Below are 22,927 nucleotides of genomic sequence, written 5' to 3'. Positions count from 1 at the left end.
CCACCCTGGCCCAGGGGGTGTCCTTCAAGCCTAGTGTAGTCTCGGGGCTCCACGCTTCTGTTCCCTCTGCCCGGACCTCTCCTGCCCGGGGGGGTCTCTGCTCAGTGTCACCTCCTCAGAGAGGCCCTCCCTGACCCCCATCTAACAGACCGCCATCAACCTGGAGCCCCCTCCTGCTCTGATCTTCTTCAAAGCCCTTTCCACGACCTGACATTGTATTTGGATAGATTCATCCACTTCTTATCTGCTTCCCAGTAACCCACACCTCACGAGGGCAGGGAGTTGGTCTAGTCCCCAGTGATGTATCCCCAATGCCCTGAATGCTGCCTGGCACACAGTAGGCCCTCAATAAATACTTGTTTGAACAAAATAAGTAAAATGCGGATAAAAACACCTCTTCCAGGGCTTCCCTGGTGGTGCAGTGGTTGGGAGTCCGCCTGCCGATGCAGGGGACATGGGTTCGTGCCCTGGTCTGGGAAGATCCCACATGCCGCGGAGCGGCTGGGCCCGTGAGCCATGGCTGCTGAGCCTGCGCGTCCGGAGCCTGTGCTCTGCAACGGGAGAGGCCACAGCAGTGAGAGGCCCGCGTACCGCAAAAAAAAAAAAAAAACATAAAAAACCACCTCTTCCAACAAATGTTTAAGTATATAAAAAGGCCTTGAGGTTCTACAGCAGGAGCACATGAACATTTCAGGTTAGAGACCTTCTTTGAGGATCTCTCCAGGAAAAATTCGAAATTATGCACCCCTCCCTCTCCTCCCCACACAATATTCTGCAATAAATTTCAGAGGGTTCTCAGATCCCTGTAAAAACAAGAGGGGACAGAAGACATCACAGTCCTAACCTCAGATGAATGAAGAAGCATCACCTATTCTGAAGCCAGAACAGAACCAAAACACTCCAAGAGGCCCGGAGGCTGGTGCCTGCTCGGTCCAAGGTGAGCGGCACCGCCCCAGGCACAACCCCATCCCCAGGTGAGAACTGCCTCACGTGTGCCCCACAAACAGGGTGGAGCTGCCCTGGTTCTCACTACAAGTTCACCTTTGGGCGCCATGCCAAGTGGCCTATCGGGAAGGCAGTAAAAATAGTGACAATTCTCACAATCATTAACAGATTCCTCTGTCAGCAGAAGCCAGAAATCTCTTAATCCAGTGGCCCTGCCCCGCCCTCGCCACACACAGCGTGCTGTTAATGCTGGAATATTGCATCCACACGAAATCAAAGTCAACATCTTAACAGCAGGCAGAGCCCACGTCCCCCAGCATGGATGTGTCCCTTGCTCTCACAGCAAGAAATCCCATGATGGTGCATACACCACCTCTCAGCCCCCTCCTCTCCATGGAGCAGAAAGCTAAGAAGATGCGAGAACTAGGTTTGACACACTTCATACTCACTCAGACTCCCCTGAAGTTGCTGCCTCTCCAAGACCTAAAGAGGTTAGTTCATTGGCACAAGGTAGACAGAGCACGCACAACCGCTGACAATGCCATCCTGCTCCTGGTACCCTGTACCCTACTCTCAACCAGGACCAAGTTTAAAAGGGGAACCCCTGGAAGCAACTGAGATGTTGTTCAGTAGGCGAGAGGATAAACCGTGGTCCATCCAAAAAATGATATACATTCAGCCCTAAAAAGAAATGACCTATCAAGCCATGAATAGACGTGGAGGAAACTTCAATGCATGGTAAGTGAAAGAGGCCTGTTTGAAAAGGCTTCAGGCTGTATGATTCCAACTATATAATATTCTGGAAACGGCAAAACTATGGAGACAATAAAAAAAATCTACGATTGCCCAGGGCGGAGGCCAGGGGTGTTGGGGGGAGATAGGCAGAGCACAAGAACACAGAGCGGGGGGGTCCCCTGGTGGTGCAGGGGTTAAGAACCCGCCCGTCAATGCAGGGGACACAGGTTCGAGCCCTGGTCCGGGAAGATCCCACATGCCGCAGAGCAACTAAGCCCGTGCGCCACAACTACTGAGCCTGCACTCTAGAGCCTGCGTGCCACAACTACTGAGCCCACGGGCCACAACTACTGAAGCCCGCGCGCCTAGAGCCCGTGCTCCACAATGAGAGAAGCCACTGCAACGAGAAGCCCGCACGCAGCAACGAAGAGTAGCCCCCACTTGCCGCAACTAGACAAAGCTCGTGCGCAGCAACAAAGACACAACACAGCCAAAAATAAACAAGTAAAATAAATTTATTTTAAAAAAAAAAAAGAGCACAGAGGGATTTTAGGGTAGCGCAACTGCTCTATACATTTGTCCAAACCCACAGAACGTACACCACCAAGACGAACGCTGATGCAAACCGTGGACTCAGGGTGACAATCACGCGTCTCTGTGGGTTCATCAATTATAATAAATGTAGTGGGGGGGCTGTGCATGTGTTGGGGGGCAGGGAGAACACGGGAACTCTCTGTACCTTCCTCTCAGTTTTGCTGTGCACCTAACACTGATCTAAAAAAACTAAGTCTTTAAACTCCAGCTGAGCTGGTGGTGCTCCCCATTAGGTCGGAATGCTCCCCCGCTCCCAGAACCCTGTTCCACCTCACCCACCAGGTGAGGAACGAAGGCCGGGCAACAGGAAGCTGACAAACCACCAATCAGAAGCGCTGCCAACTGACGGATGTCGAAGGTGGACCCCTACCCTCCCACACCCCCAAAACCCTCCTGAGGCCAAGCAGATGCTGGTAATAAGACTTCCGGGTTCAGTGTCGCCCTTCACTGAGCCATGGGGAGATCAGCAACAAAACTATAGGTGAGGAGGGCTTCCCTGGTGGCGCAGTGGTTGAGAGTCCGCCTGCCGACGCAGGGGACATGGGTTCGTGCCCCAGTCCGGGAAGATTCCACATGCCGCGGAGCGGCTGGGCCCATGAGCCATGGCCGCTGGGCCTGCGCGTCCGGAGCCTGTGCTCCGCAACAGGAGAGGCCACAACAGTGAGAGGCCCGCGTACCGCAAAAAAAAAAAAAAAAAACTATAGGTGAGGAGGATGCTTCTCCTCGCCAGGGGTCCCAGCCCTCTGACGCCACACATGGCGTCCCTGCCACGACCCCTGGGACTCTATTCCTCGCCCATGAACCGCACGGTCACTTCACAGAAACTCTAACGCATGCATGTCACCATTCCCTCTGAGTACAACCCAAAGCCATCGCCCCAGCTGACACGGAGGTTGAACCTGGTCCCTCCACTTGTGCCAAAGGCAAATTTGGGCCAAGAACCAGGCTTCGAGACTCCCATCCTGGTAACCTGTCCACCACATCATGCTTACCCAGGGTAATAAAACTAACCAGATAAAAACTCCCAATAAAAACTAACCAGATGGGACCACATTGCCAAAGGGGTCTCTAGTACATGCCTTTAAAGAGTGGAAGGTCCCTCTGGTTCTTTGAAGCAGCTCAACTTACTAAAATGGGATATATATTCAAGTCTGCTAGGAAATCGACAGAGTAGCCAGTGAGGCGGCCTCCGCTCAGGCCACTGGGCAGAGCCAGCGCTGCTCCAGCCGAGCACGCACCCCTGCTCCACGTTCCTGGCGACATTCGGTGAGCAGAAAACAACAGAGTACACCCCAGCCCTCGGGGCCTCCCGTCACCAGACTGCACTGCTATCCACTAGCACCCGTGGACTGGCGTGGCCGTTGCCCACGAGAAGGCTGTTTCTCCCCACCTCGCCTGCCAGCGTCCACAGGCCTGGACCGAGCGGAGCTTTCCTGCATCGCCTCGCACGTGGCCACCAGCAGGTTCAACACAGTCAGGGCCCAGAGCCTCGGGGTGCCTGACTCCCAGAGGCAGGCAGCGCTGACAGCGCTCTCGGAGGGCAAGGGTCTGGAAGCGGGAACACGGTGTCCCCGTTCCCCCTCATCGCCCAAGGGCTTCTGGGAGCAGGAGCCCGGGGAAGGGAACTGTAGTATAGGCCACTCAGCCATGGGGAAGAATTTTCCGGGGCCCAAACGCAGACACACCGCTTGCACCCAGCATGGCCTCTGCACAGGGCAGGCAATCAGTAGATGGTCCACCACTCCACAGTCCAAATCCAGCGCCACCTGCGCTGCCAGCTCCTTGTCCTAGGTTGCTTTGGGGGAAATGACCATCAAGAGATGACTCAGAAAGGGGGGCTGACGTAAGAGCCCCCACTATCGAGCACAGCCACTAGGCAGGGAAGGGCCTGGCCTCTCATTTCAGCGCTAAGTGATCTGACCTTTGGCTCCTGCTGTTAGGGTGAGGTGTCTTCTGCGCGGAAGCCCCTCTCCACGTGCCCCGTCGTGCTCTCCCTCTCCCCCTCTACTGCACACACCCTGGGATTCCTGGCCTTCCCCACTAAGCCAGCTGCCAGGTGGCAGGGCTCCACCCGCAACAGGGCGTGCGGCAGGAGGGAGCGGCTGGAGCACGCCAGTCCGGGAAAAGGCGAGACACACTGGAAAAGCCGGTTGGGTGTTTCTGTTTCAACGGTAACTGGGGAGTCACTGCACGTTTATCAGCGCAGCTTCACGGAAATAACCCATAGCACACTCAGAACTGATGGGCCAGGCTACGCTGGGGGCCCCAAAGTGACAAGGGACCCCCCGCACCGACCCAGCCACAGGGCAGACGAGGAGCGAGCGCTCTCAACGTGCCTCTGCACGGCTCGCCAGGCACACAGGTCCCCTCAGAGCTCAAAGCTCCTCCCACTATCCAGCTCTCTGTCTCCACTACCCCACCCCAGGCACCACTGTTATTCTCAGAAGTAACAGAGCCAATCCTAAAATACCTTCCACACCCCCGTGGGCTGGCCTGCCTGCCCGGAGACACCTAATCACCGGCCGGGCTTAGCCCATGACACATCCAGGATCGGTACAATGGCAGAGCTCACTTCCCACACCAGACAGTGCCACCTGCCTGAGCAGGCACGCAGGCCTCACAGTAGCAAGTGGAAACCACCCAATCCCAGAGGGCTGGACCCAGGAGGCCTAGGGTGGCCTGGGGGGATTTCCTAGTATACCTCCAGATGGAAACCAATGGTTTAAGGAAACAAGAGTCCAACCTGAGGGTTCAAAGTGACCTCAAGTCTAAACAACATAGATGAGTGGCTGTGACAACACCATCCCCCTCCCGCCTCGCTCAGGCTCTCCGGAAGCCCCCAGGACTAGCGCAGGAGCAAAATGGGTCTCTGAAACACCAGCAAGAATTCAGGAAAGCCAGGCACTTCAGTCGGGGCTTGGGGTCCCCATGCTGTCCACTATTCCTTTACACACAGGACTAACCGAGCTGGCCATGGGGTCTCCCGGAGGACAGAAAGGAGCAGTCACACTCGAGATGCAGATGCCCTCGGCATGGAGAAGGCACAGGGTTCTAAACCCGTTTGTTCACATCGTGGCTATCCCCTGGGATTGTGCCACATGTGGGCTGCCCCACAGATGCACATAACTGTGCAAGAGAGACCATTACAATATGCAATTCACACTCTGACCCACCCTGAGGCAGTCCGGTACATGTAAACATTCTAAGTAGATAGCCTCAGTTTTCTCAGCTATAAAAAAAAAAAAAAACACGAAGGTTTGGCACATAGGGGAAAAAACAGGACTGCTGAGGAAGGGACTGAAAAAGTGGGCTGTTTGACGCCAAACAAATGATCCCTAAGGAACCCTCTCTGTCCCCAAGAAGGGCAGGGCCAATGCGGGAGAACTCGGATGATCACAGAAAGACTAAAGCACGTGCCTTTTCATCTATTTGAGGGGAGAGGTTATGTGTATATTTTTTAAAACAGCCCCCCAAATGATCTGAGTTTATAAGTTTTGGGAGAGATCTTGCATAACTGAAATGCACATAAATGCGATGACTGTGATGTGCCCGCAGGGCTGTCATGGAGACTGACGGGGGAAGGGGCAGGGCTCTACCAGGCAGGCACCGGCACCACGGGCGCTAACAAGTGGGCCAACTCGTCCACCCCCCGGCTGTCCGGCATGGGGGCCGTCCTCTGGCCAGCCGGCTGCCACGTACCTTTGGCATGAAACGTCCAGCCCCTCCGCCAGTACTCCTGCAGCTGGACCCGCTCCTGCTGCCCCAGGCTGCACACCTCACTGTAGAACTGCCGCTCAATATGCACGTAGGCGGCCGGGATGGCACCTGCCACCCCCTTGGCCCCGAAGAAGCCGTTCACCTCCGGCGAGGCCAGCAGGATCTGGTACTCGGCTCGCGTGCCCAAGACCAGGTCCATGTAGGCCTGGGTCAGGTTGAAGTAGCCAGTGGTAAGGTAGACCTTAGCGCCTCGCTCGGCCTCCGTCAGCAGGGTCTCAGTGACAATCTCATCTATCTGAATCTCAAAGGGCTTCATCTGGATCAATGGGTAAATCCAGGTGTCTGGGGCTGGCCTCTGGTCTCCAGCGGCGGCTGCATCTTCCTGGGTTAAGAGGGAGTTGCTGTGGAAGGTCTGGGCATGCAGCATCTGCTGGCGGGTCCTGGCTGAGTTGATCACATCCATAACCCTCTTATTGGCTGCCTTGCAATACGCAGCCCGGTCACCTAGAGGGAGACATGGCAAAGGGGAGTCAGGAGCAGAGAAGGGAGGCTCTGGACTCCCATTCAGCACAGGAGACACACCACATGGCATGTGACAGGCAAGCACAGATGCCACAACTGATCCTTCACCAAACACGTCTCGATTGAGCACAAGACACTGGGCCCATGTGAGGCTCCTCTGTGGACAGAAATGCCCGGAAAAGGATCTTGCCACAAGAAGCCTGCACTCAGGGGGAAATGAAAAGGCCTCTACCAATCCACTTACGAAAAGTTCAAAAACAGGCAAGACTAGTTGAGGGCGGCAGTGGTCAGGATAGTGGGCACACAGGGGTCGCGCCTGGCTAGGGACCCGAGGGGGCTTCTGGGAGCCAACCCACTATGAACACGTACATAAGCTGCACACACGTGACTAGTGTGCATGTTACACGTCAGAAAGAACATGTGTCTGACAGAGACACGTTTAAGTATGACCAGAGAGCAGGAGAGCGAGCCACAAAGGGTCAGAGGTGAACAGGCAGGCTCTGGGCCTTGTTTTCACACGGACACCAGAGACGAGTGGCTGCATGGACACAATGAAGGGAAAAGAAGTGAGTCTAAACTCTATCACTAGATGATAAGAGAGTTAATGAGCTAAAGCGTCCAACTCAAGAAGTTAGGAGGAAAAACAACAGGAAAAGCCAAAAAATACAGTACAAGGAAGCACATTATATAAAGCAGAAATTAACAGAAAGAAAACAACAATATAAAAATAGGTAACTTCAACATTGTCAAAAGTTGATTCTCTGAAAAAACTGACAGAATAGCAAGCCTTGGGCAGGGCTGATCAACAAGAGAGAGACGGGCAGCACGACTGTCCTGGTCACCGCTCTCGCGCTCTGGGCTGGGAACAGGCCTTCCAGGGCTGGGCAACAGCCCAGAGAAGGAATGTTGCTTGCGGGGATCCCTCCTTACTGACGGCGGCCACCACGGGGGCCGCTCACTCACTGCTTCTCTTGAGCTGCCCTGGTCCCGAACACGGCTGTGCCCAGCCCCCCACGCCCTCTGAGCGTGCTGACTCTCAATTCTGCCCCGAATGGGGGCCCTTTTTTCTGCATATTCACGCCAGGCCTGTTAAGTTAGATCAGGGGTCAGCCAGTGTTTCCTGTACGGGCCAGACAGTAAATATTTCAGGCTCTGTGAGCCAGAGGGCAAAATTGAGAACACTGTGTAGGTGCTCATATAATGCAAGAGAACACAGACTTCCATGAATTTGTATTGTGGAAATTTAAATCATAACAGTAATTATCATACTACTCTACAGCACACAGGCGTAGTGGCAGCAGGCAAGGCAGGCACTCAGATCACGGGCTGGCTCCACAGTGCACAGATCCCCAGGCCCCCGGGACAGGGTTCCCACCAGACATCCCCACTCAGATGCTTCCTTTCTGGCTCTTCTCCTCACATGGGCTAGGTTTAACCCGTTCCCCACATTGCTGACACGGTTGCAAATTCAGCAGCAGGCCTCCTTAAAGGCCACCAGGAAGCCACGGCCACAAGAATCACAGGAATGCAAATAGCCCGGGAATGCTAGATGCCAGGGTTTGCCTGTTTCCAGTGAGCAGGACCGAGGACTCTCCCATTTCACGTTCCAGGCAGGAGGCCGCAGACCTCAATGGAGCTGAGAGCCACAGACCCTCTGTGCTCCAGAGTCACGGGAGGTGGCCCTGAGGGGGGTGGCCATCCACCAGGCCGCTTCCTGTAAGTGCAGGGCAGGCTCCCGGCTCACTCCCGCGGGCACCCAGACCCGAGGCCCACAATCCCACCTTCCCCGGCGGCTCCCTCACCCGCAGAGCATGACCGATAGCCAGTGAGTCACGTCTGTCTGGCTCCAAAGACAAAAGCAGAACAAGGCTCTGCCACCCAAGGCTCCTAAACCCGTGGCAAGGCCCCCAGAGGCGCGCCCTCCTCACCCTCACCACCCCCAGGCTCAGGAGGGCGAGGAGCCCGGGACCCTACCTTTGTAAGGATGCACCATCCCCTCCACCACCTGCACTGTGTCGTCCCCCTGCAACTGCAGGGACACGTCCCCCACCGCGTCCACCAGCTCCGTGAAGAAATCCGCAATCTCAGGACAGTCCTGCAAGAACACGTAGCGGTCCTGCCGGTTGGTGAAGTAGGAGTCACTCAGGTTTGCGCTACAGGGAGGAAAGCAGCAGGTGAGGACTCAGGCGATAGGGTGCGACAGCAAGTGCTGGTGACCCCGGTCTCAGGGTCACCAGCAGGAGCAGGGGAGCAACCAACTTGGATCAGGTGCACCAGCAGCCAATTAACAAACAGCTACTGAACGGGGCTTCCCTGGGGGCGCAGTGGTTAGGCATCCGGCCACCAATGCAGGGGACACAGGTTCCAGCCCTGGCCCGGGAGGATCCCATATGCCGCAGAGCAGCTAAGCCCGCGCACCACAACTACTGAGCCTGCGCTCTAGAGCCCACGAGCCACAACTACTGAGCCCGCGTGCCACAACTACTGAAGCCCGTGCACCTAGAGCCCGTGCTCCGCAATGAGAGAAGCCACTGTAATGAGAAGCCCGCGCACCGCGACAAAGAGTAGCCCCTGCTCGCCGCAACTAGAGAAAGCCCGCGCACAGCAACGAAGACCCTACACAGCCAAAAATAAATAAATAAATAGATAAAATAAAATAAAACAAACAGCTACTGAGCCTGGCCGCTCACGAGAGGTGGGCGAGAGTGACACTAAGGTGACACAGAGGAGTGACCGCAAGGCTGTCCCCTCACCGAGCTGACCACCGAGAGGAGATGCAGACACTTACAGAGCCAAGGACCACTCGGGCTTGGCCCCAGTGTCCCCCAAAGGGCCTGGATTCCCACCCAGCCCTGCCTGACAAAGTTATTTGTCCTCTCAGGCTTCTTGTGTACAAAGTGAGGGAAAGACCACGTGGGGTGACAGTGAGCATTAGCTGAGACAGTACACGAGGGGCTCACCCAGGAGCAAACACAGAGTAAGGGCTCAGTAAACCACGGCCAGCTTTCAGTCACCCTTCGTGGCTTCCAGCCTCCGTGGCAGACAGGACACCGGGAAGACGCCGGGAGGGCCAGGCAACCAGACTAAACACGTAGCAGCAGGCCCTCGAAGGCTCGCGGGGACGGACCTTCCCTTCTCTGCGTGCTGCTGGTCTCTGCCCTGGAGACCCCGACAGAAGGAAGCCAACTCACCCGCTCAGGACGACGCTGTTGTCGAAGAGGTACACCTTGATGTGCTGCAGGCCGATGGTCTCGTTGAAGCGCTCGGGGATGAGGAGCCGGAGGAGCCCACGGAGGTTAGGCGTGTGGAAGAGAGATACTCGGACCTGTTCTGGAAACCTCTGCAGGAGTGGGAGCAGCATCGTGCGAGAGTTTTTCCTTCCTGAAGACGTGGGCAAGCAGGAGAGCAAGGACGGCAGTCACACCAGGAAAAACATGCAGCCCGCCAGTGCAGCGCCACCTACCAAGGGCCTGCGCAGCCGTCCAAGTCAGACCGCCGGGGGCTGTTTTCAGCCAGAGGGGCTCCGGGACAGCTTCTACCTGGACACCCACCACATCTCGGGGCAGGACTGAGCGGCCCGTGTAGCGGACATCCGCTCTTCCAGCCCCACGGCACCCTCTACCCGCCTCATGGTAACTGCACCCAATCTCCTCCCGGGGGCACCACCCAGCCCCGCTCTCATATTTCTGCTCTGGGTGAAGATGACTCTGTCCACCCCAGCTCTGGGAAGGCACGCAGGCCCAGGCTGGGCCGGTCAGCACGCTCAGGAGGCCCGGCACAGAGCCCGAGACAGGCCATGCAGGAGCTCCAGGCTGACCACGAGGGAAGCAGATGCTCTTCCAGTGGACAAGATGTGGCAAGATGGGCCTGGGACTGCCAGAGGCTGCCGCAAGGAGCCAGAGAATGAAGCCAGCCTAAAGGTCCAAGCCCCAAATCACGACCCACCCGAATCAGGTCAGACGTGGAAGTCAAAACAATTCTCTTTTTCCCAAAGTCATTTTTACTTGGACTGTCGGTCACTTGCCACAGACAGAATCCTGACGGACAGGCCGTCCTGGGCCATCCCAGAAGGGCTTCAAACAGCCTTGCTGCTGGCTAAGGACAGGGCGGTGAGGGTGTAATTCCTCGTTCTTCCTGAACAGGGAAGAATCAGGGGGCCAGGGAGGGCGTCAGACCTACCTCTTGAGCCCCGCGTGAAGTCTAAGAGAATGGACACCCTGAGGTCGGAAGGAAACTTCGTCTGGAGTGACTTTTCTAGAGTGCTTTCCAGGCAATCCACCTGCCAAGAAAAGACCCCAAAAGAACAGAAATGAAAGATCTGAAAAGATGGTTATGTATTAAAGAAATGAACCAACCTGTCAGCTAATGCCCCCACGGTCCTCTTTGAACACACACACAAGCATGTACACGCACACACCAGCCACGCTTGCCCAGAAGCCAACGCTGCAGAATCTCTTCACCTGAGGCCACTGCGGTAACCGTAATCCGAAGACATGGCGTCTGCGGCCCGGGCCTGGCAGGATGAAGGCTCTGGGAGTCAGGGACGCGGTGCCCAAGGGTCTGGACCTCGCTGCTCTTGAAAACACTAAGACACCAGCTCCCACACACGTTCCAATGGATCATCCTTACAGGCACACAACAAACAGCGCCCCACACACAGACATCACTCGGTAAATATTTGCTGAACAAATAAATCCAAGACACAACCTGCCCACTGCCACTCTCCACAGGCTGGACGTGGCATTCTTCTCCCAGTAGAACAAACACGCTTCCCAAGGTGGCAGCTGAAAGCGGGGCAGCCTTTCCTCACACAGGAAGGGAAGGGGTGGGCTCTCTCCTGCCCCCTACCACAGCCCCTGTTCTCTTCCAGCTATGCCCTGGGGGTTGCTGAACAAGGCAAACCAAGAAACACTTGCTGTGGGCAAGGGTCCATCTCACTCCCTCAGAGTAGAAAGCCATCCAGGGACTCCGACGACACAACGACCTCATTCACACCCACTTCAGCTCAACCTACAGATTCTGCGCTGGGCTCGTCCTACAGGAAGCACCCGCTGCACAACAGCTGACGTCTGCTCCTTCCCAGCCCCGCGTGTCTCGTTGGAAGGGACAAGCACGGCATGACAGCAAGTCTAGGTGGAGCCAGGCTGGCCGCAGACCCGCACCCGACACCAGCCCTGGGCGAAAGCAACGGCCAGCTCGACCTGCCATGCTGGCTCCTCTGTCTCACACAGACTCAGAAAGCCTTCTCTATAAAGGACCAGACAGTAAATATCTTGGGCTTTGCAGGTCAGATGATCCCTGTCACAGTTACTCAGTTCAGCCACTGTAGCAAGAAAGCAGCCATAGACAGAACAAAAATTAATGAGAGTCACTATGCTCCAATAAAGCTTCATTTATGGACACAGAGATCTGAATTTCACATGCTTTTCATGTGACACAATTACTACTCCTCTTTTGATCTTTTGCCAAACATTGAAAATGTAAAGCAGAGGACACGGGTTTGAGCCCTGGTCCAGGAAGATCCCACATGGCAGAAGATCTAGGTGCACGGGCTTCAGTAGTCATGGCTCACGGGCTCTAGAGCACAGGCTCAGTAGTTGTGGCGCATGGGCAGAGCAACTAAGCCCATGCGCCACAACTACTGAGCCTGCGCTCTAGAGCCCGCACGCCACGACTACTGAAGCCCGCGTGCCTAGAGCCAGTGCTCCGCAACGAGAAGCCACTGCAATGAGAAGCCCGCGCACCGCAACGAAGAGTAGTCCCTGCTCGCCACAACTAGAGAAAGCCTGAGCACAGCAACAAAGACCCAACGCAGCCAAAAATAAAATAAACAAATAAATTTATTTTTAAAAAAAGAGAGAAGCCACCGCAATGAGAAGCCCACGCACCGCAAGGAAGAGTAGCCCCCACTCACTGCAACTAGAGAAAGCCCGCACGCAGCAACAAAAACTCAACGCAGCCAAAAATAAATAAATAAATAAATAAATTTAAAAAAAAGAAAATGTGAACACCATCCTTAGCCCATATTCCACACATAAATAGGCAGTGGCCAGGTTTGGCCTGCGGGTCACAATTCTCGGAGCCCCGGCTTGGCAGACAGATGGCCTACGGCCCCTGCGCAGGGTGAGGAGGACACGGGCCAGCGAGGTCAGGAGGCCCAGGATCACACCTCCCTGCACCCCTACCTGATCCTCCTGACGTGCCCCAGAATCTGGGGCAACAAGAACAAAAGCTGGCCTGAGACGCAGGCCAAGGAGGGCGGCTCTACCCCAACTCCACGGCTCTACACAGCCCGAGGTTTTAGGGTGACTCACTACTGCCAGTAGGACCACCCCTGCTTAAACCTTACCAGTTCCTGTTCCAAAGGACCTGTCCCCAGGTAGAGGGACGCCATCACGACCCGCCTCTTGGCTACTTTTATCTGCCCCTGAAGAGAAGAAACAATTCAAAATTCATAATCACCATTTTCACAGTTCAGTGAGAAAGATACAGTCCTTTGATATTGGAGGCAAATAACACTGCAAGCTGCACTATCCTGTAACTTCACCAATTAATATTTAAAGCAAGCCCCAAATGTGTGTGGTAACCTACCAGGTAAGGACCCACAACCCTAATTTAAAATACTCAGCCTGAAAGTAAGGCATGATCTAGCCATGCTATAAGATACAGCACAGCCACGAAAAGAATGAAGGTCTTTGCACACTGACCTGAGGGGATGGCCACAGTGCACTGCAGGAACAGAAGCAAATCACTGAACAGAACGTAAACCATGCTCCCCCGTCACCACCCCATGCACACCTGTATGGGTGTGTGTGTGTGTCCGAGGAGCAGAGCCAGACGAGGGAGTGCGGGGGCAAACTTGCACTCCAGCCCCGTCTGCACAGCTGGGGTTTTATAATGAGCATGTAATTTTTTTTTAAATAAATTTATTTATGTTTATTTTTGGCTGTGTCGGGTCTTCGTCGCTGCACGCGGGCTTTCTCTAGTTGTGGTGAGCGGGGGCTACTCTTCATTGCGGTGCACGAGCTTCTCATTGCGGTGGCTTCTCTTGTTACAGACCACGGGCTCTAGGCATGCAGGCTTCAGTAGTTGTGGCACGTGGGCTCAGTAGCTCTAGAGCACAGGCTCAGTAGTTGTGGAGCACAGGCTTAGCTGCTCCACGGCATGTGGGATCTTCCCGGACCAGAGCTCGAACCCGTGTCACCTGCATTGGCAGGCGGATTCTTAACCACTGCGCCACCAGGGAAGTCCCAAGCATGCAACAGTTTTGAGATGCAGACAGACAGGTACCTAGCTAGACACACAAACAGAACACACCAACATTCAAAGATGATGCATCAGTTCCAATAGCCAGCATCCTCTCCCGAGACCTGATCCAGCCATGGGAGTACACCAGACCCCTCACCAGCGCGGCCAGGCCCCAGAGGAGGTCAAGAGCAGGAAGAAGGGCAGCACCACCCTCAGGGCAAGCTGGCGAGGGCACCGGGGAGGCAGGACACACACACATGCTGGCTTTCCCACATGGCCCCCACAGCCTGCACTGTCGACAGAGGAAGAGGGGCATCTTGACTAGATAAACACACCAACACACCACTGGGAAAGGCTTATATGCAAGGAACAAACAAAAGAATTTCCTATGTTTGCTGTTTCCTTCGTTTTGTTATTTATTCAGATGGTTGCTTGTGGGGAAAGTGAGTATGAAGACAGGAAAGAGAGGAAAACAAGTAAAGTGTGAGGCAATCAAGTTCGGGCAGCAAAAGTCTATGCAATTGTTTGCCGTGGCACCAGGTCCTCTGGTACAAGCTCAGCTGTCACGAAGGCCTGGGCCCAGGCAGAAACCACGCTGCACTCTCTTCTCAGGGAACACGGGCCACTCTGTCCCAGGAAGAAACACATCCCGCTCCACATAGAACTTGCCGGAGAACCCACCCATGACTCAGTGCAGAAGGCAGGGAACGGTGGCCTCGGCTTCTTCCTGGCCTGCTGGGCTGAGCCCCTCACGCGTCCCTCCAGGCGCCGCGTGGCCTCACCTCCAGGCCAGGGGACCCCCATGTGGAGACTCAGTCCATCCTTCACCCGGAGTTGATTGGGACACTAAGAACCACCTCCTTTGAAAAACCTGTTTCTTCAAGCCAAGCAGAGAACCAAGTAGGAGTAAAGAGCAAACAGCCTCAGCATCAGTTCTACACAAACAAGGACACACAGGAGAGTCAAGCAGTGTAGGGAAGTGGGGGAGAGCATGCATGCATGTATGTGCGTGCGCGCACGCACGCGCACACACACACACACACACACACACAGCATACCAGAATGAGCCAGCCGGAAATTAAGCTAAGAGTGGATCTACAGAACAACAGGGCAAAGGAGAGAAAATGTGCAAGCATTCAAATGAACTAGAGTTTGTTGTGCAGAAAAAGGAACATCTACATATATTTCCTGTTATGTCCCACACTTCTGACCGCATCATACCTTAATTCTAACATCACTGAATTAATACAAACTCAGAATTCATGTAACTAAAAATTAATTAGCGTTTAATTACTTCATTCCAATGAGCAGTTTAACCACAAATAACTAGACGTGGCATGAACACCTGACTAATGTATTGAAAGCCGAACCCCGCCAAATGCGAAGTTTAGCATCTCTACCAAGAGAGAGAAGGTACAAACTTTAGACAGAATTACGGAAAAGAACCAGGATCACGAGACCTAAAACCAGACATCCAGACTTTCCAGTTACCTGTAAGTACTCTCCACTGAATTGAGAGGCTCCCGGCCACTTCCTACATATCAAATCCCATCCACAGGTCATTATGTCTCCATTTCCTGTCATCTACTCTATGGAGCTACTGTGTGTTGGAGCCGTTGCCGGGGCAGGAGTCTGCCATGCCCTAACCAGAATGAGGTTCGTTCCCTCCCAGACGTCCTCAGCGGGGACGTGCCTGCTGAGGTCCCCAAGCTCTCACTAACCTCCCGCCTAGCCTACACCTCCAACACGGAACGAAGGGAATCAATCTGTCACAAGAAACAAAACCTAGGACCTGACCCTCAGTGCCCGCAAGCTCTGAGCTGCTCCACCTGAGACATCAGCCACCCAGGAGAGCTTCTGATCACGGCTCAACTCAGCCATCTGTGAAGCGGAAACCTAACAGGTGGAACCCGCAGGAATAAGCTGAGCAGCCATCAAAAGTGTCTAGAACACAAGGTGCTTCAGCCCAGGACTCGGCCAACCTTATGCCCCCAAACCTCTAATTCCATGTCTGACCCTCTCTCTTAGACACAACTTACCTTCATGAGCTCAAAAAACTCTGCAGGTGAAGAAAGCACCCTGACGTGAGAGCTGGAGACTCCGAACTCTGGAACCAGGTTTCTGATCCACTGGAAGCGATGCACACCCTCCGGACACAGGCAGCAAGGAGGCGAGGTGACATGGGGGACAGCTGGAGACAGCAGAGGCGCCAACAACAGCCATGGTGGCCTGGAAAAAGAGACATACAAAGGGTCACACTTCTCAAATACTTCCTCACAAGTCTCTCTCAGCTCCTGTGGGCAAATAAGAATTTTTCGGGGTGGGGGGGTGGGCGAACCTCAGATTTCCTAGACCATCTTAAGAAAGCCCCAGTCAAACTCTGTAAAAGAATTTTTCAGCCCCTACAAGTTGAGCAACTTAAGAATTGCCAAAGCCTATGGATAAACCCCAAACTTTACGCTGATTCCAAACAACTCAAAATTTAGAGCAGCCACAAGTAAACTCAGAAAAGCCATCGCCTGGTTAATGGCCCCAACGAACCCACCCGCAGAAAGCCGCCAAAGGCTGCTTGCAAGGGCAGGTCTGGTCTCAGGCTGGTGAGTACAACCCAGACCCCCGGTTGTCTCACTGATGAGATAAATGGGCTTTTGTTCAAGGAAGGACCCAGAAAAAATTAAGTTTTCTCTTTACTACTAGGATACAGAGAGAAAAGCTGGCACTGGAAGAGGTCACCTCAAGAGGGGCCGGCAGTGACGACAACTGCCCCTTCACCCCTGGACACATTCTCCTCAGAGGTCACACCCAGTCTCTGGCTGGTTCCCGTCCACTGAGGCCAAGACCGCAGTAAACAGTCCCCTGCCCACTGAGCCTCATCTTTGTCCGGATGACGAGACACCTGCAGGGGCCGGGGGAGGGCAGTGCACACCCAGAGCCCCACACCAACCAGCCCCTCATCTGACTTCCAGCAAAGAGCGGCAGGAAAATCCTTTTCAGCGCGTGACCTTCACCACGGCCTCAAGAGGGGCTCTAGGGAAAGGACGCTTAAACACCCCAAGGCCTGAAGGGCCACAAATTCCAGGAAGATGATTTCATTCACTTGCCTCCTGATAAAACGCTGAATCTTCCCAGGGTTCCTGAATGTCCCTACACACACGCCAGATGGCCTGCAGCTGTGCTTCCCAGAAAGCCCACCGGGCTGTCACGGCAACTCATTGCCAAGAAAAGTTTAGTCAGCGGGTGGAAGACACCGGGTCTGGACCCTGGGAAGCCAGGGTTCACCATGGGCCTCCGAGCAGAGGTGGGGACCACACTCGCGGGCATCAGCTTGCTACACGTCTCCTCTGGCTCCCGGGTAACAAGCAGCAAATGAAAGGCCTAGACGTGTAAACAAGGGATTGCGACCTCGATTTCCCCAAAGTGGAGGCCATGCTCCTGCTGTGCTCAAGGCTACCTTCCAGAGGGGAGAGGGAGCGCCTTCAGTCCAACGGAAAAGCATGAGAACGGGAAAGGTGCACAACAATCTATCAACGAGAAGCCGCAAAGTGGGGCTAAAGTCTAATGTTCATTAATTAAACACAGTCTGTTTGAGGAGGAAAACCCCACAGCGCTGTAAGATCAACTGATCTCCCAATCTCACAGCACTTATCGCTCAGACCATATAAAAAGTATCCAGGGTGTCGCCGGCAACCCAGGCCATGCAGTCAGTCCCCACGCGTTCTTCAGATGAGCCAACAGACTCAGAGCCGCTCCCAAAAAGGAAGATGAGGAAACACCTCTTTGGCACACAGCAACCCAGGAGAGGGCAAGTGCCAACCTGGGCCTCAATCCAAGTGGTCATGTGAGCACTGATGGTGTACGGGGGAGGCACGGCCGGCCTGGGCACCACTGCCCACAAACCTGGTGGCCTCACAAGCGTACACACCTGAAATCATCTAAGAACACAAAAGAAAATGCTAAGGCTAATGAAGGAAAGGTCAAAATATACATATGGTAGATGTGCTTCAAATGACCAAAAAGGGGAGCTGCTGATGCCTGAGCTGCTGGGGACGCCTCACAACACCGTCCCTCCAAATGGGCTTTGATCGCCCGGTGGGATTCAGACAGTAAGTGCGGGGGCTCCAGGCGAGGAGAGGTGCGAGCAAAGGGAAGAGGCAGGAACTGCCAAAACCCACCAGCGCCAGAAAAACCCAGGAGGGGCTCAACAGGCAGTCCAGAGAAGACACACAGTGACTGTACGGGGGTCAGGCCCCGCCACCCAGGAGAGGGGCTCGGCAGGACAGGCTTGGCCTTGGGCCACCGCGGGCAGGCTGCGGGCCTGTCGGGCAGCTCTCCTGGGAAGCTTCAGTCCAAGTCCAGATCAGGGCCTCAGTCCAAGATCTGCTGAGGGCTTTTTTATGTTACTTCCTGTTTAACCTGTGTACTGACAGGTTTATTTTTGTTAGACAGGAGAAGAACTGAAAACCTATTAGGTTTCAGGGATTCATCGTAGAGGAGACCCAACCCTCAGGTGGTTAACTTCACATTCCAAAGAGGAAGGTGCTTGGAAAAAGAGCACAGAGTTTTATAAAGGCCCCACAAGGTCGGCAAAGGTGGGGAGACCACATCCAGAGCCCAGACACTCAAAATCTAACTGCAGCACCTGGGCCGGGGCAGAAGCAGCCAGTCTCCGTGGGAGACAGCGCAGGGGCTCACGTTCTCCGTGCATCTCAGCCAGATCCCCACGGGGGTGAGTTCCCGCTTTCCATGATGGACGCCTGGGAATCTTCTCAGAAAACACTTCTCCCCGTGCCAGCCACAGCCCCTGCTGCACAGTAATCCCAGCCTCCAGGGGCCGACCACCTGCACAAGCAACTTCCCCCTCCAGGCAGCTGTCCCGGGTCAAAACCCTAACCCCCAAGAGACAGGAGGAGGCAGGGAGCTGTGGTTACTCTACAAAAAAAGCAGGGCTGTCACACTCACCATTTAGAGAACTAAACAAACACACACACATTTTCCACATCTAGGCCTGCACTCCCCTGAATCATCTCTTTCTAGATAACATGGAGCTCCCATTTCTAGTTATAGGGAGGAGAAAGTGGCAGGGGCTGGGAGGCCAGATAATAAGGTTCTGCCGCCCTCTCACTCCTTTACTCTGGATCATCAGGGAAGTTTGGAGGACAGAGCTAAGGCCAGATCAGGGGCGCGCCCTGGTACTTGAACTCAGGCAAGCCTAACTACTTTGCTACAGCCCTCAGCGGGTGGCAGAGGCGGCAACAACAGTGCAAAACAATCCTCGGCCCACAATTCTGAAGGTGAAACTGACAGCATCCTCTCCAAAGGGTGGGCTCCAGCCACCACCCACACAGACACCTGACTCTGGGGAAAGGTTCAGCCAGGTGATTTAGGGCTTCCTATGAAATTTGCAAACAAATTCCCTGAGCTGGAGAGTGGGCTGGGCCTAAGTGCTGAGGACCCCTGACCTGGGGCCACTCCCTCCACCTGGAGAGGGGCCTGGGGGAATGGGGTGAGAGGATGGGGGGGGTGACGCTAGGAGAACACAGTGAGTATGGAGTGGGAGGGCAGTGGGGAAGAGAGGGAAGTTTCTTCTCAGCATCTCTAAAAGGAATCCATATCTGGACTGCCTTGACCAAGAACAGCATGCAGTAACACTCTTGTCCATGGTCCGGGGGCCACCATTAAAGCAGGGACAGCAGAAGCCTGCCCTAGACAGGACGATGCACCCACCCGACTCATGAGAGGCACAGGACCGCAGCGGGACTTGAGTTCAGAGTAGCCAGTCAAACCGAAAGAGCGAGAGCAGAACGGCTGCTGAGAGGCCGCGAACACAGCTATGTGCAAGGGAAGCTTCAGAAAACGGGAGAAGGCATTTCTCCTTTGTGTGCAGAGACAGGAGTCTTCCATTCCACCAAACATTCTGAAGCTGCAAGTGCTCCATGGAAAAATACTGCCACACCTTGCGTTCTCCGTTCGTCAGGATGCACAACAGTGCGCCTGGAGGTCCAACCGAGCTCTCACGGGGGCAGTGGAGGCGCTACTAAGGAAAGGCAACGCCAGAGAGTTCCACCTGGGTCTGCACTTCACCTCCACCAGGCCCCGCACAGCTCTCACGGCTTCAGAGGACACAGGTGCTTCCCCTGGGGCCACAGTGGTGTCACCCACCCTTTGGGACACAAGGAAGCAGGCCCACCTCCTAGCGTCTTTTCAAAACAAGGTCTGCAGGGCTTTGAAGGAAGAAAACGGTGATGCCGGAGGACTATCTCCGACACTAACCACAAATCCACCGTGGACAGCACAAGAGTTCTGTCCCCTGTACCACGCCAGGGCACTAATTAAGTGTCCTGCACTCAGGGTCATGGTCTAAAGGTCCACGAGCTCTCCAGGGACTATAAGGTTCGTGGTACACACTCTGTGGTTTGTATCCCACCCAAATCTGTACAAAACGACGAAAAAAGAAAGAATGTTTTAAAAGAAACTGAGCTCTCCGGATTGCAATATTTTCAGAAACTACTTTTTAAGAAAAACCCACCCTCCCCCCGTCACACACATTTAAACGTAAAGAGGTGAAGTGATGAGAAAAGACCAAGTCATAACACTTCCTGAAAAAGGCTCGAAAAACTACACGAAAGGACGAAACTTCCTGCAGCCCCAGCAGCAGGCAGCCCTTCCTGACTAACGCAAGACCTAAACCCAAGTAAGGGAAATGAGTGTGAATTCCCGTAGGTCACAGAAGACCAATGGCTGCTCCCTCAAGGCCGGCACGAGGCCGGGGCTGCCAGCATGTGGCAACACGCTGACTCTCCTCTTGGCTTGTCCAAAAGAAAGTCGATTACATCGAGGGGCTAGAAACCTAACATACACTTATAACCCACAACACACCTCCGTAGCCAAAGGCATCAGGCATAGCCAAGTGCCTGCCGAGAACCACTCACACGTTCTACTAATCCAAACTGCTGCAACCAGCCTGACTTCCCGGCAGTGAAAACGACTCATTTACATTACTCGGATCACGTGTTTACAAGGGCATTCTCTATCAGAGCGCTTCAATCCCAGGCTAGTTTCTATCTATGAGCACACAGCTGACCGACCAGCCTACTTCGTCAGCAGCAGCAAGGTGCTCAGAGGGTACTCAGGTCAGTGTGAACCTAATAAAGCTACAATTTACAAGTCAGTCAGCTGCAAATCTCATTTTAATTCTCTGCAAGATCAAATTGGAATTATTTGGGGAAATCATGCTTTGATGCTAAATATCCCCCCTCCCACCCATTCTACTGCTATAATACAAGAGCTGGCGCTACTGAACTCTAATGAATAAGGAGGACTGGGTCCCAGCATCAGAAAACTCAGAGAAAAAGTAATTTCTGGAAACCTGGTGGTCCCTCAGAGTAGAAACCACTAAGAAGTAGAATAAGAGTATGTTGAGCTGGCATTACAAGGTAAGGAAACCTACTAAAAAGAACAGTTTGCTGGTTATGTTTCCCTCTTACACTCGGGAAAGTTAGGACACCCCACCACCACCCCACACACACACATACACACACATACACACAAATACACACACACACACACACACACACACACATACACACACCTAAAATAAAGAAAATAGAACTTGGGTTTCAAAAATAAAGACTTTTCTGCACACATAGCTCAAATTGAAAATAGTTTTTAAAAAAAGAAAAAGGAGACCACAGAGAAAATATTTCCTTGTATGGCAGCAACCTCAGTTAGGGACTAACGCCCTCTTGACACATTTTCCACCAGGTCTCATACCCCAAATAACAAGTCAATTCTGTGTAGTCTGATGACTCCAAGAAACTACCTGAAGTTTCTGTCTTCCTCGCCTGAGCGCCGGACCCGCCCTTCACCTGAACAGTGAGCGCCTCCACTTGGACCCACCTGGATACGAATGGACATGCCCTGAACTCACCTTATCGTCATCCCCCAAACTTGGTCCTCCTTCTCGCTCCCTGTTTTAGTGAAGCATGCCACCATCCATGTAGTCACCCAAGTCAGAAACATGAGCTACCTCCTCAGCACCCCCCTACACACCCCCACCAGAGCTGATTCCAGTCCAGCCCTCTCTTCTCTTCCCACTGTCCATGACTTCATACAAGCCCCACCCCCTCAGGCCTAGACCGCCGCTGCCACCATCAGCCTACATCACTCACTATCCTTCCTTGAACACTGGCTCCCCACTTCCTCACCTAGCCTACTCCTACACGCCTCCAAAACACAGCTCCAAGATCATCACCGCCCGGGAGCCTTCTGTGACTTCCAGGTGTGCCTTAGTGCTGCCATGACCTTTCCTACCTTACTTTACTATTGTCTGTTTATGGGTCTGAGCACCATGAAGGTGGGACTATGTATGTTCCCTTGGTACCTAGCACAGCACAGCTGTGCTCTATACACGCATGCTGAATGAGTGAATGAATCCAGCTGTCCACGGTAATGAGTCAGATGCCTGCTTAAGAAAAAACAGCAGTATTTCCAAATCACTAATTAGAAGTAATTTTTTTTAATTGATTAATTTATGGCTGCTTTGGGCCTTTGTTGCTGCACGCGGGCTCTCTCTAGTTGCAGTGAGCGGGGGACTACTCTTTGTTGCGGTGCACGGGAGTCTCATTGCCGTGGCTTCTCTTGTTGCAGCATGGGCTCTAGGTGCGCGGGCTTCAGTAGTCGTGGTGCACGGGCTCAGCAGTTGTGGCTCACGGGCTCTAGAGCGCAGGCTCAGTAGCTGTGGCACACGGGTTTAGGTGCCCCGCGGCATGTGGGATCTTCCCAGACCAGGGCTCGAACCCGTGTCCCCTGAATTGGCAGGCAGATACTTAACTACTGCTCCACCAGGGAAGCCCCTAGAAGTAATTTTAAATAGAGTTCTCTGTCACTATGGCTGTCTCTATAACTGAAAGGAAACCACTGCAGTAAAGAACTGTTCCCTCTCACCACTCCCCTTGCTAGTCACGAGGATTCACCAGGCACTCCAACAGTTGAGTCAGACTGGCAAGCTAAAATCTAAAATAAGTTCATGGCTACACAGAACTATTATCAATGAATCAATGATCAGAGTTACAAGAAACCACATCATTCGGGGAATGAGGAATTGGTTGGTGCAACTGAACAATAGAGAAGAAACGAAAGTCAGCAGCCACTGGAGGTGAGCGGCCAT

The 22,927-nt window shown here is 53.8% G+C and overlaps 1 protein-coding gene across 6 annotated transcripts in view; it reads right to left on the bottom strand.

Moving 5' to 3' along the window:
* The window catches only part of PGS1 (phosphatidylglycerophosphate synthase 1), a 44,527-nt gene that overhangs the window by 19,725 nt on the left and 1,875 nt on the right, over positions 1-22,927 (bottom strand). For 4 of the 6 annotated variants that reach the window (XR_004035431.2, XM_030837863.2, XM_030837862.2 and 1 more), the window contains exons 2-7: positions 15,801-15,990; positions 12,863-12,940; positions 10,693-10,792; positions 9,705-9,894; positions 8,488-8,666; positions 5,974-6,495 (exon numbers count right to left, since the gene is read on the bottom strand). Coding sequence is in view for 5 of the 6 variants with exons in the window: in XM_030837863.2 (XP_030693723.1) it covers positions 5,974-6,495; positions 8,488-8,666; positions 9,705-9,894; positions 10,693-10,792; positions 12,863-12,940; positions 15,801-15,990 (1,259 nt within the window). In the remaining variant the exon portion in view is untranslated. Of the gene's footprint in view, positions 1-5,973; positions 6,496-8,487; positions 8,667-9,704; positions 9,895-10,692; positions 10,793-12,862; positions 12,941-15,800; positions 15,991-21,688; positions 21,793-22,927 lie in introns of those variants that run through there. The other 2 variants (XM_070044551.1, XM_030837866.2) reach the window with 2 other exon arrangements.

This window comes from Globicephala melas, chromosome 20 (genome assembly GCF_963455315.2).
Source record: "Globicephala melas chromosome 20, mGloMel1.2, whole genome shotgun sequence".
NCBI lineage: Eukaryota > Metazoa > Chordata > Mammalia > Artiodactyla > Delphinidae > Globicephala > Globicephala melas.
Note: the sequence above shows the minus strand (reverse complement) of the source record. Positions and strands in the feature narration are given on the sequence as shown.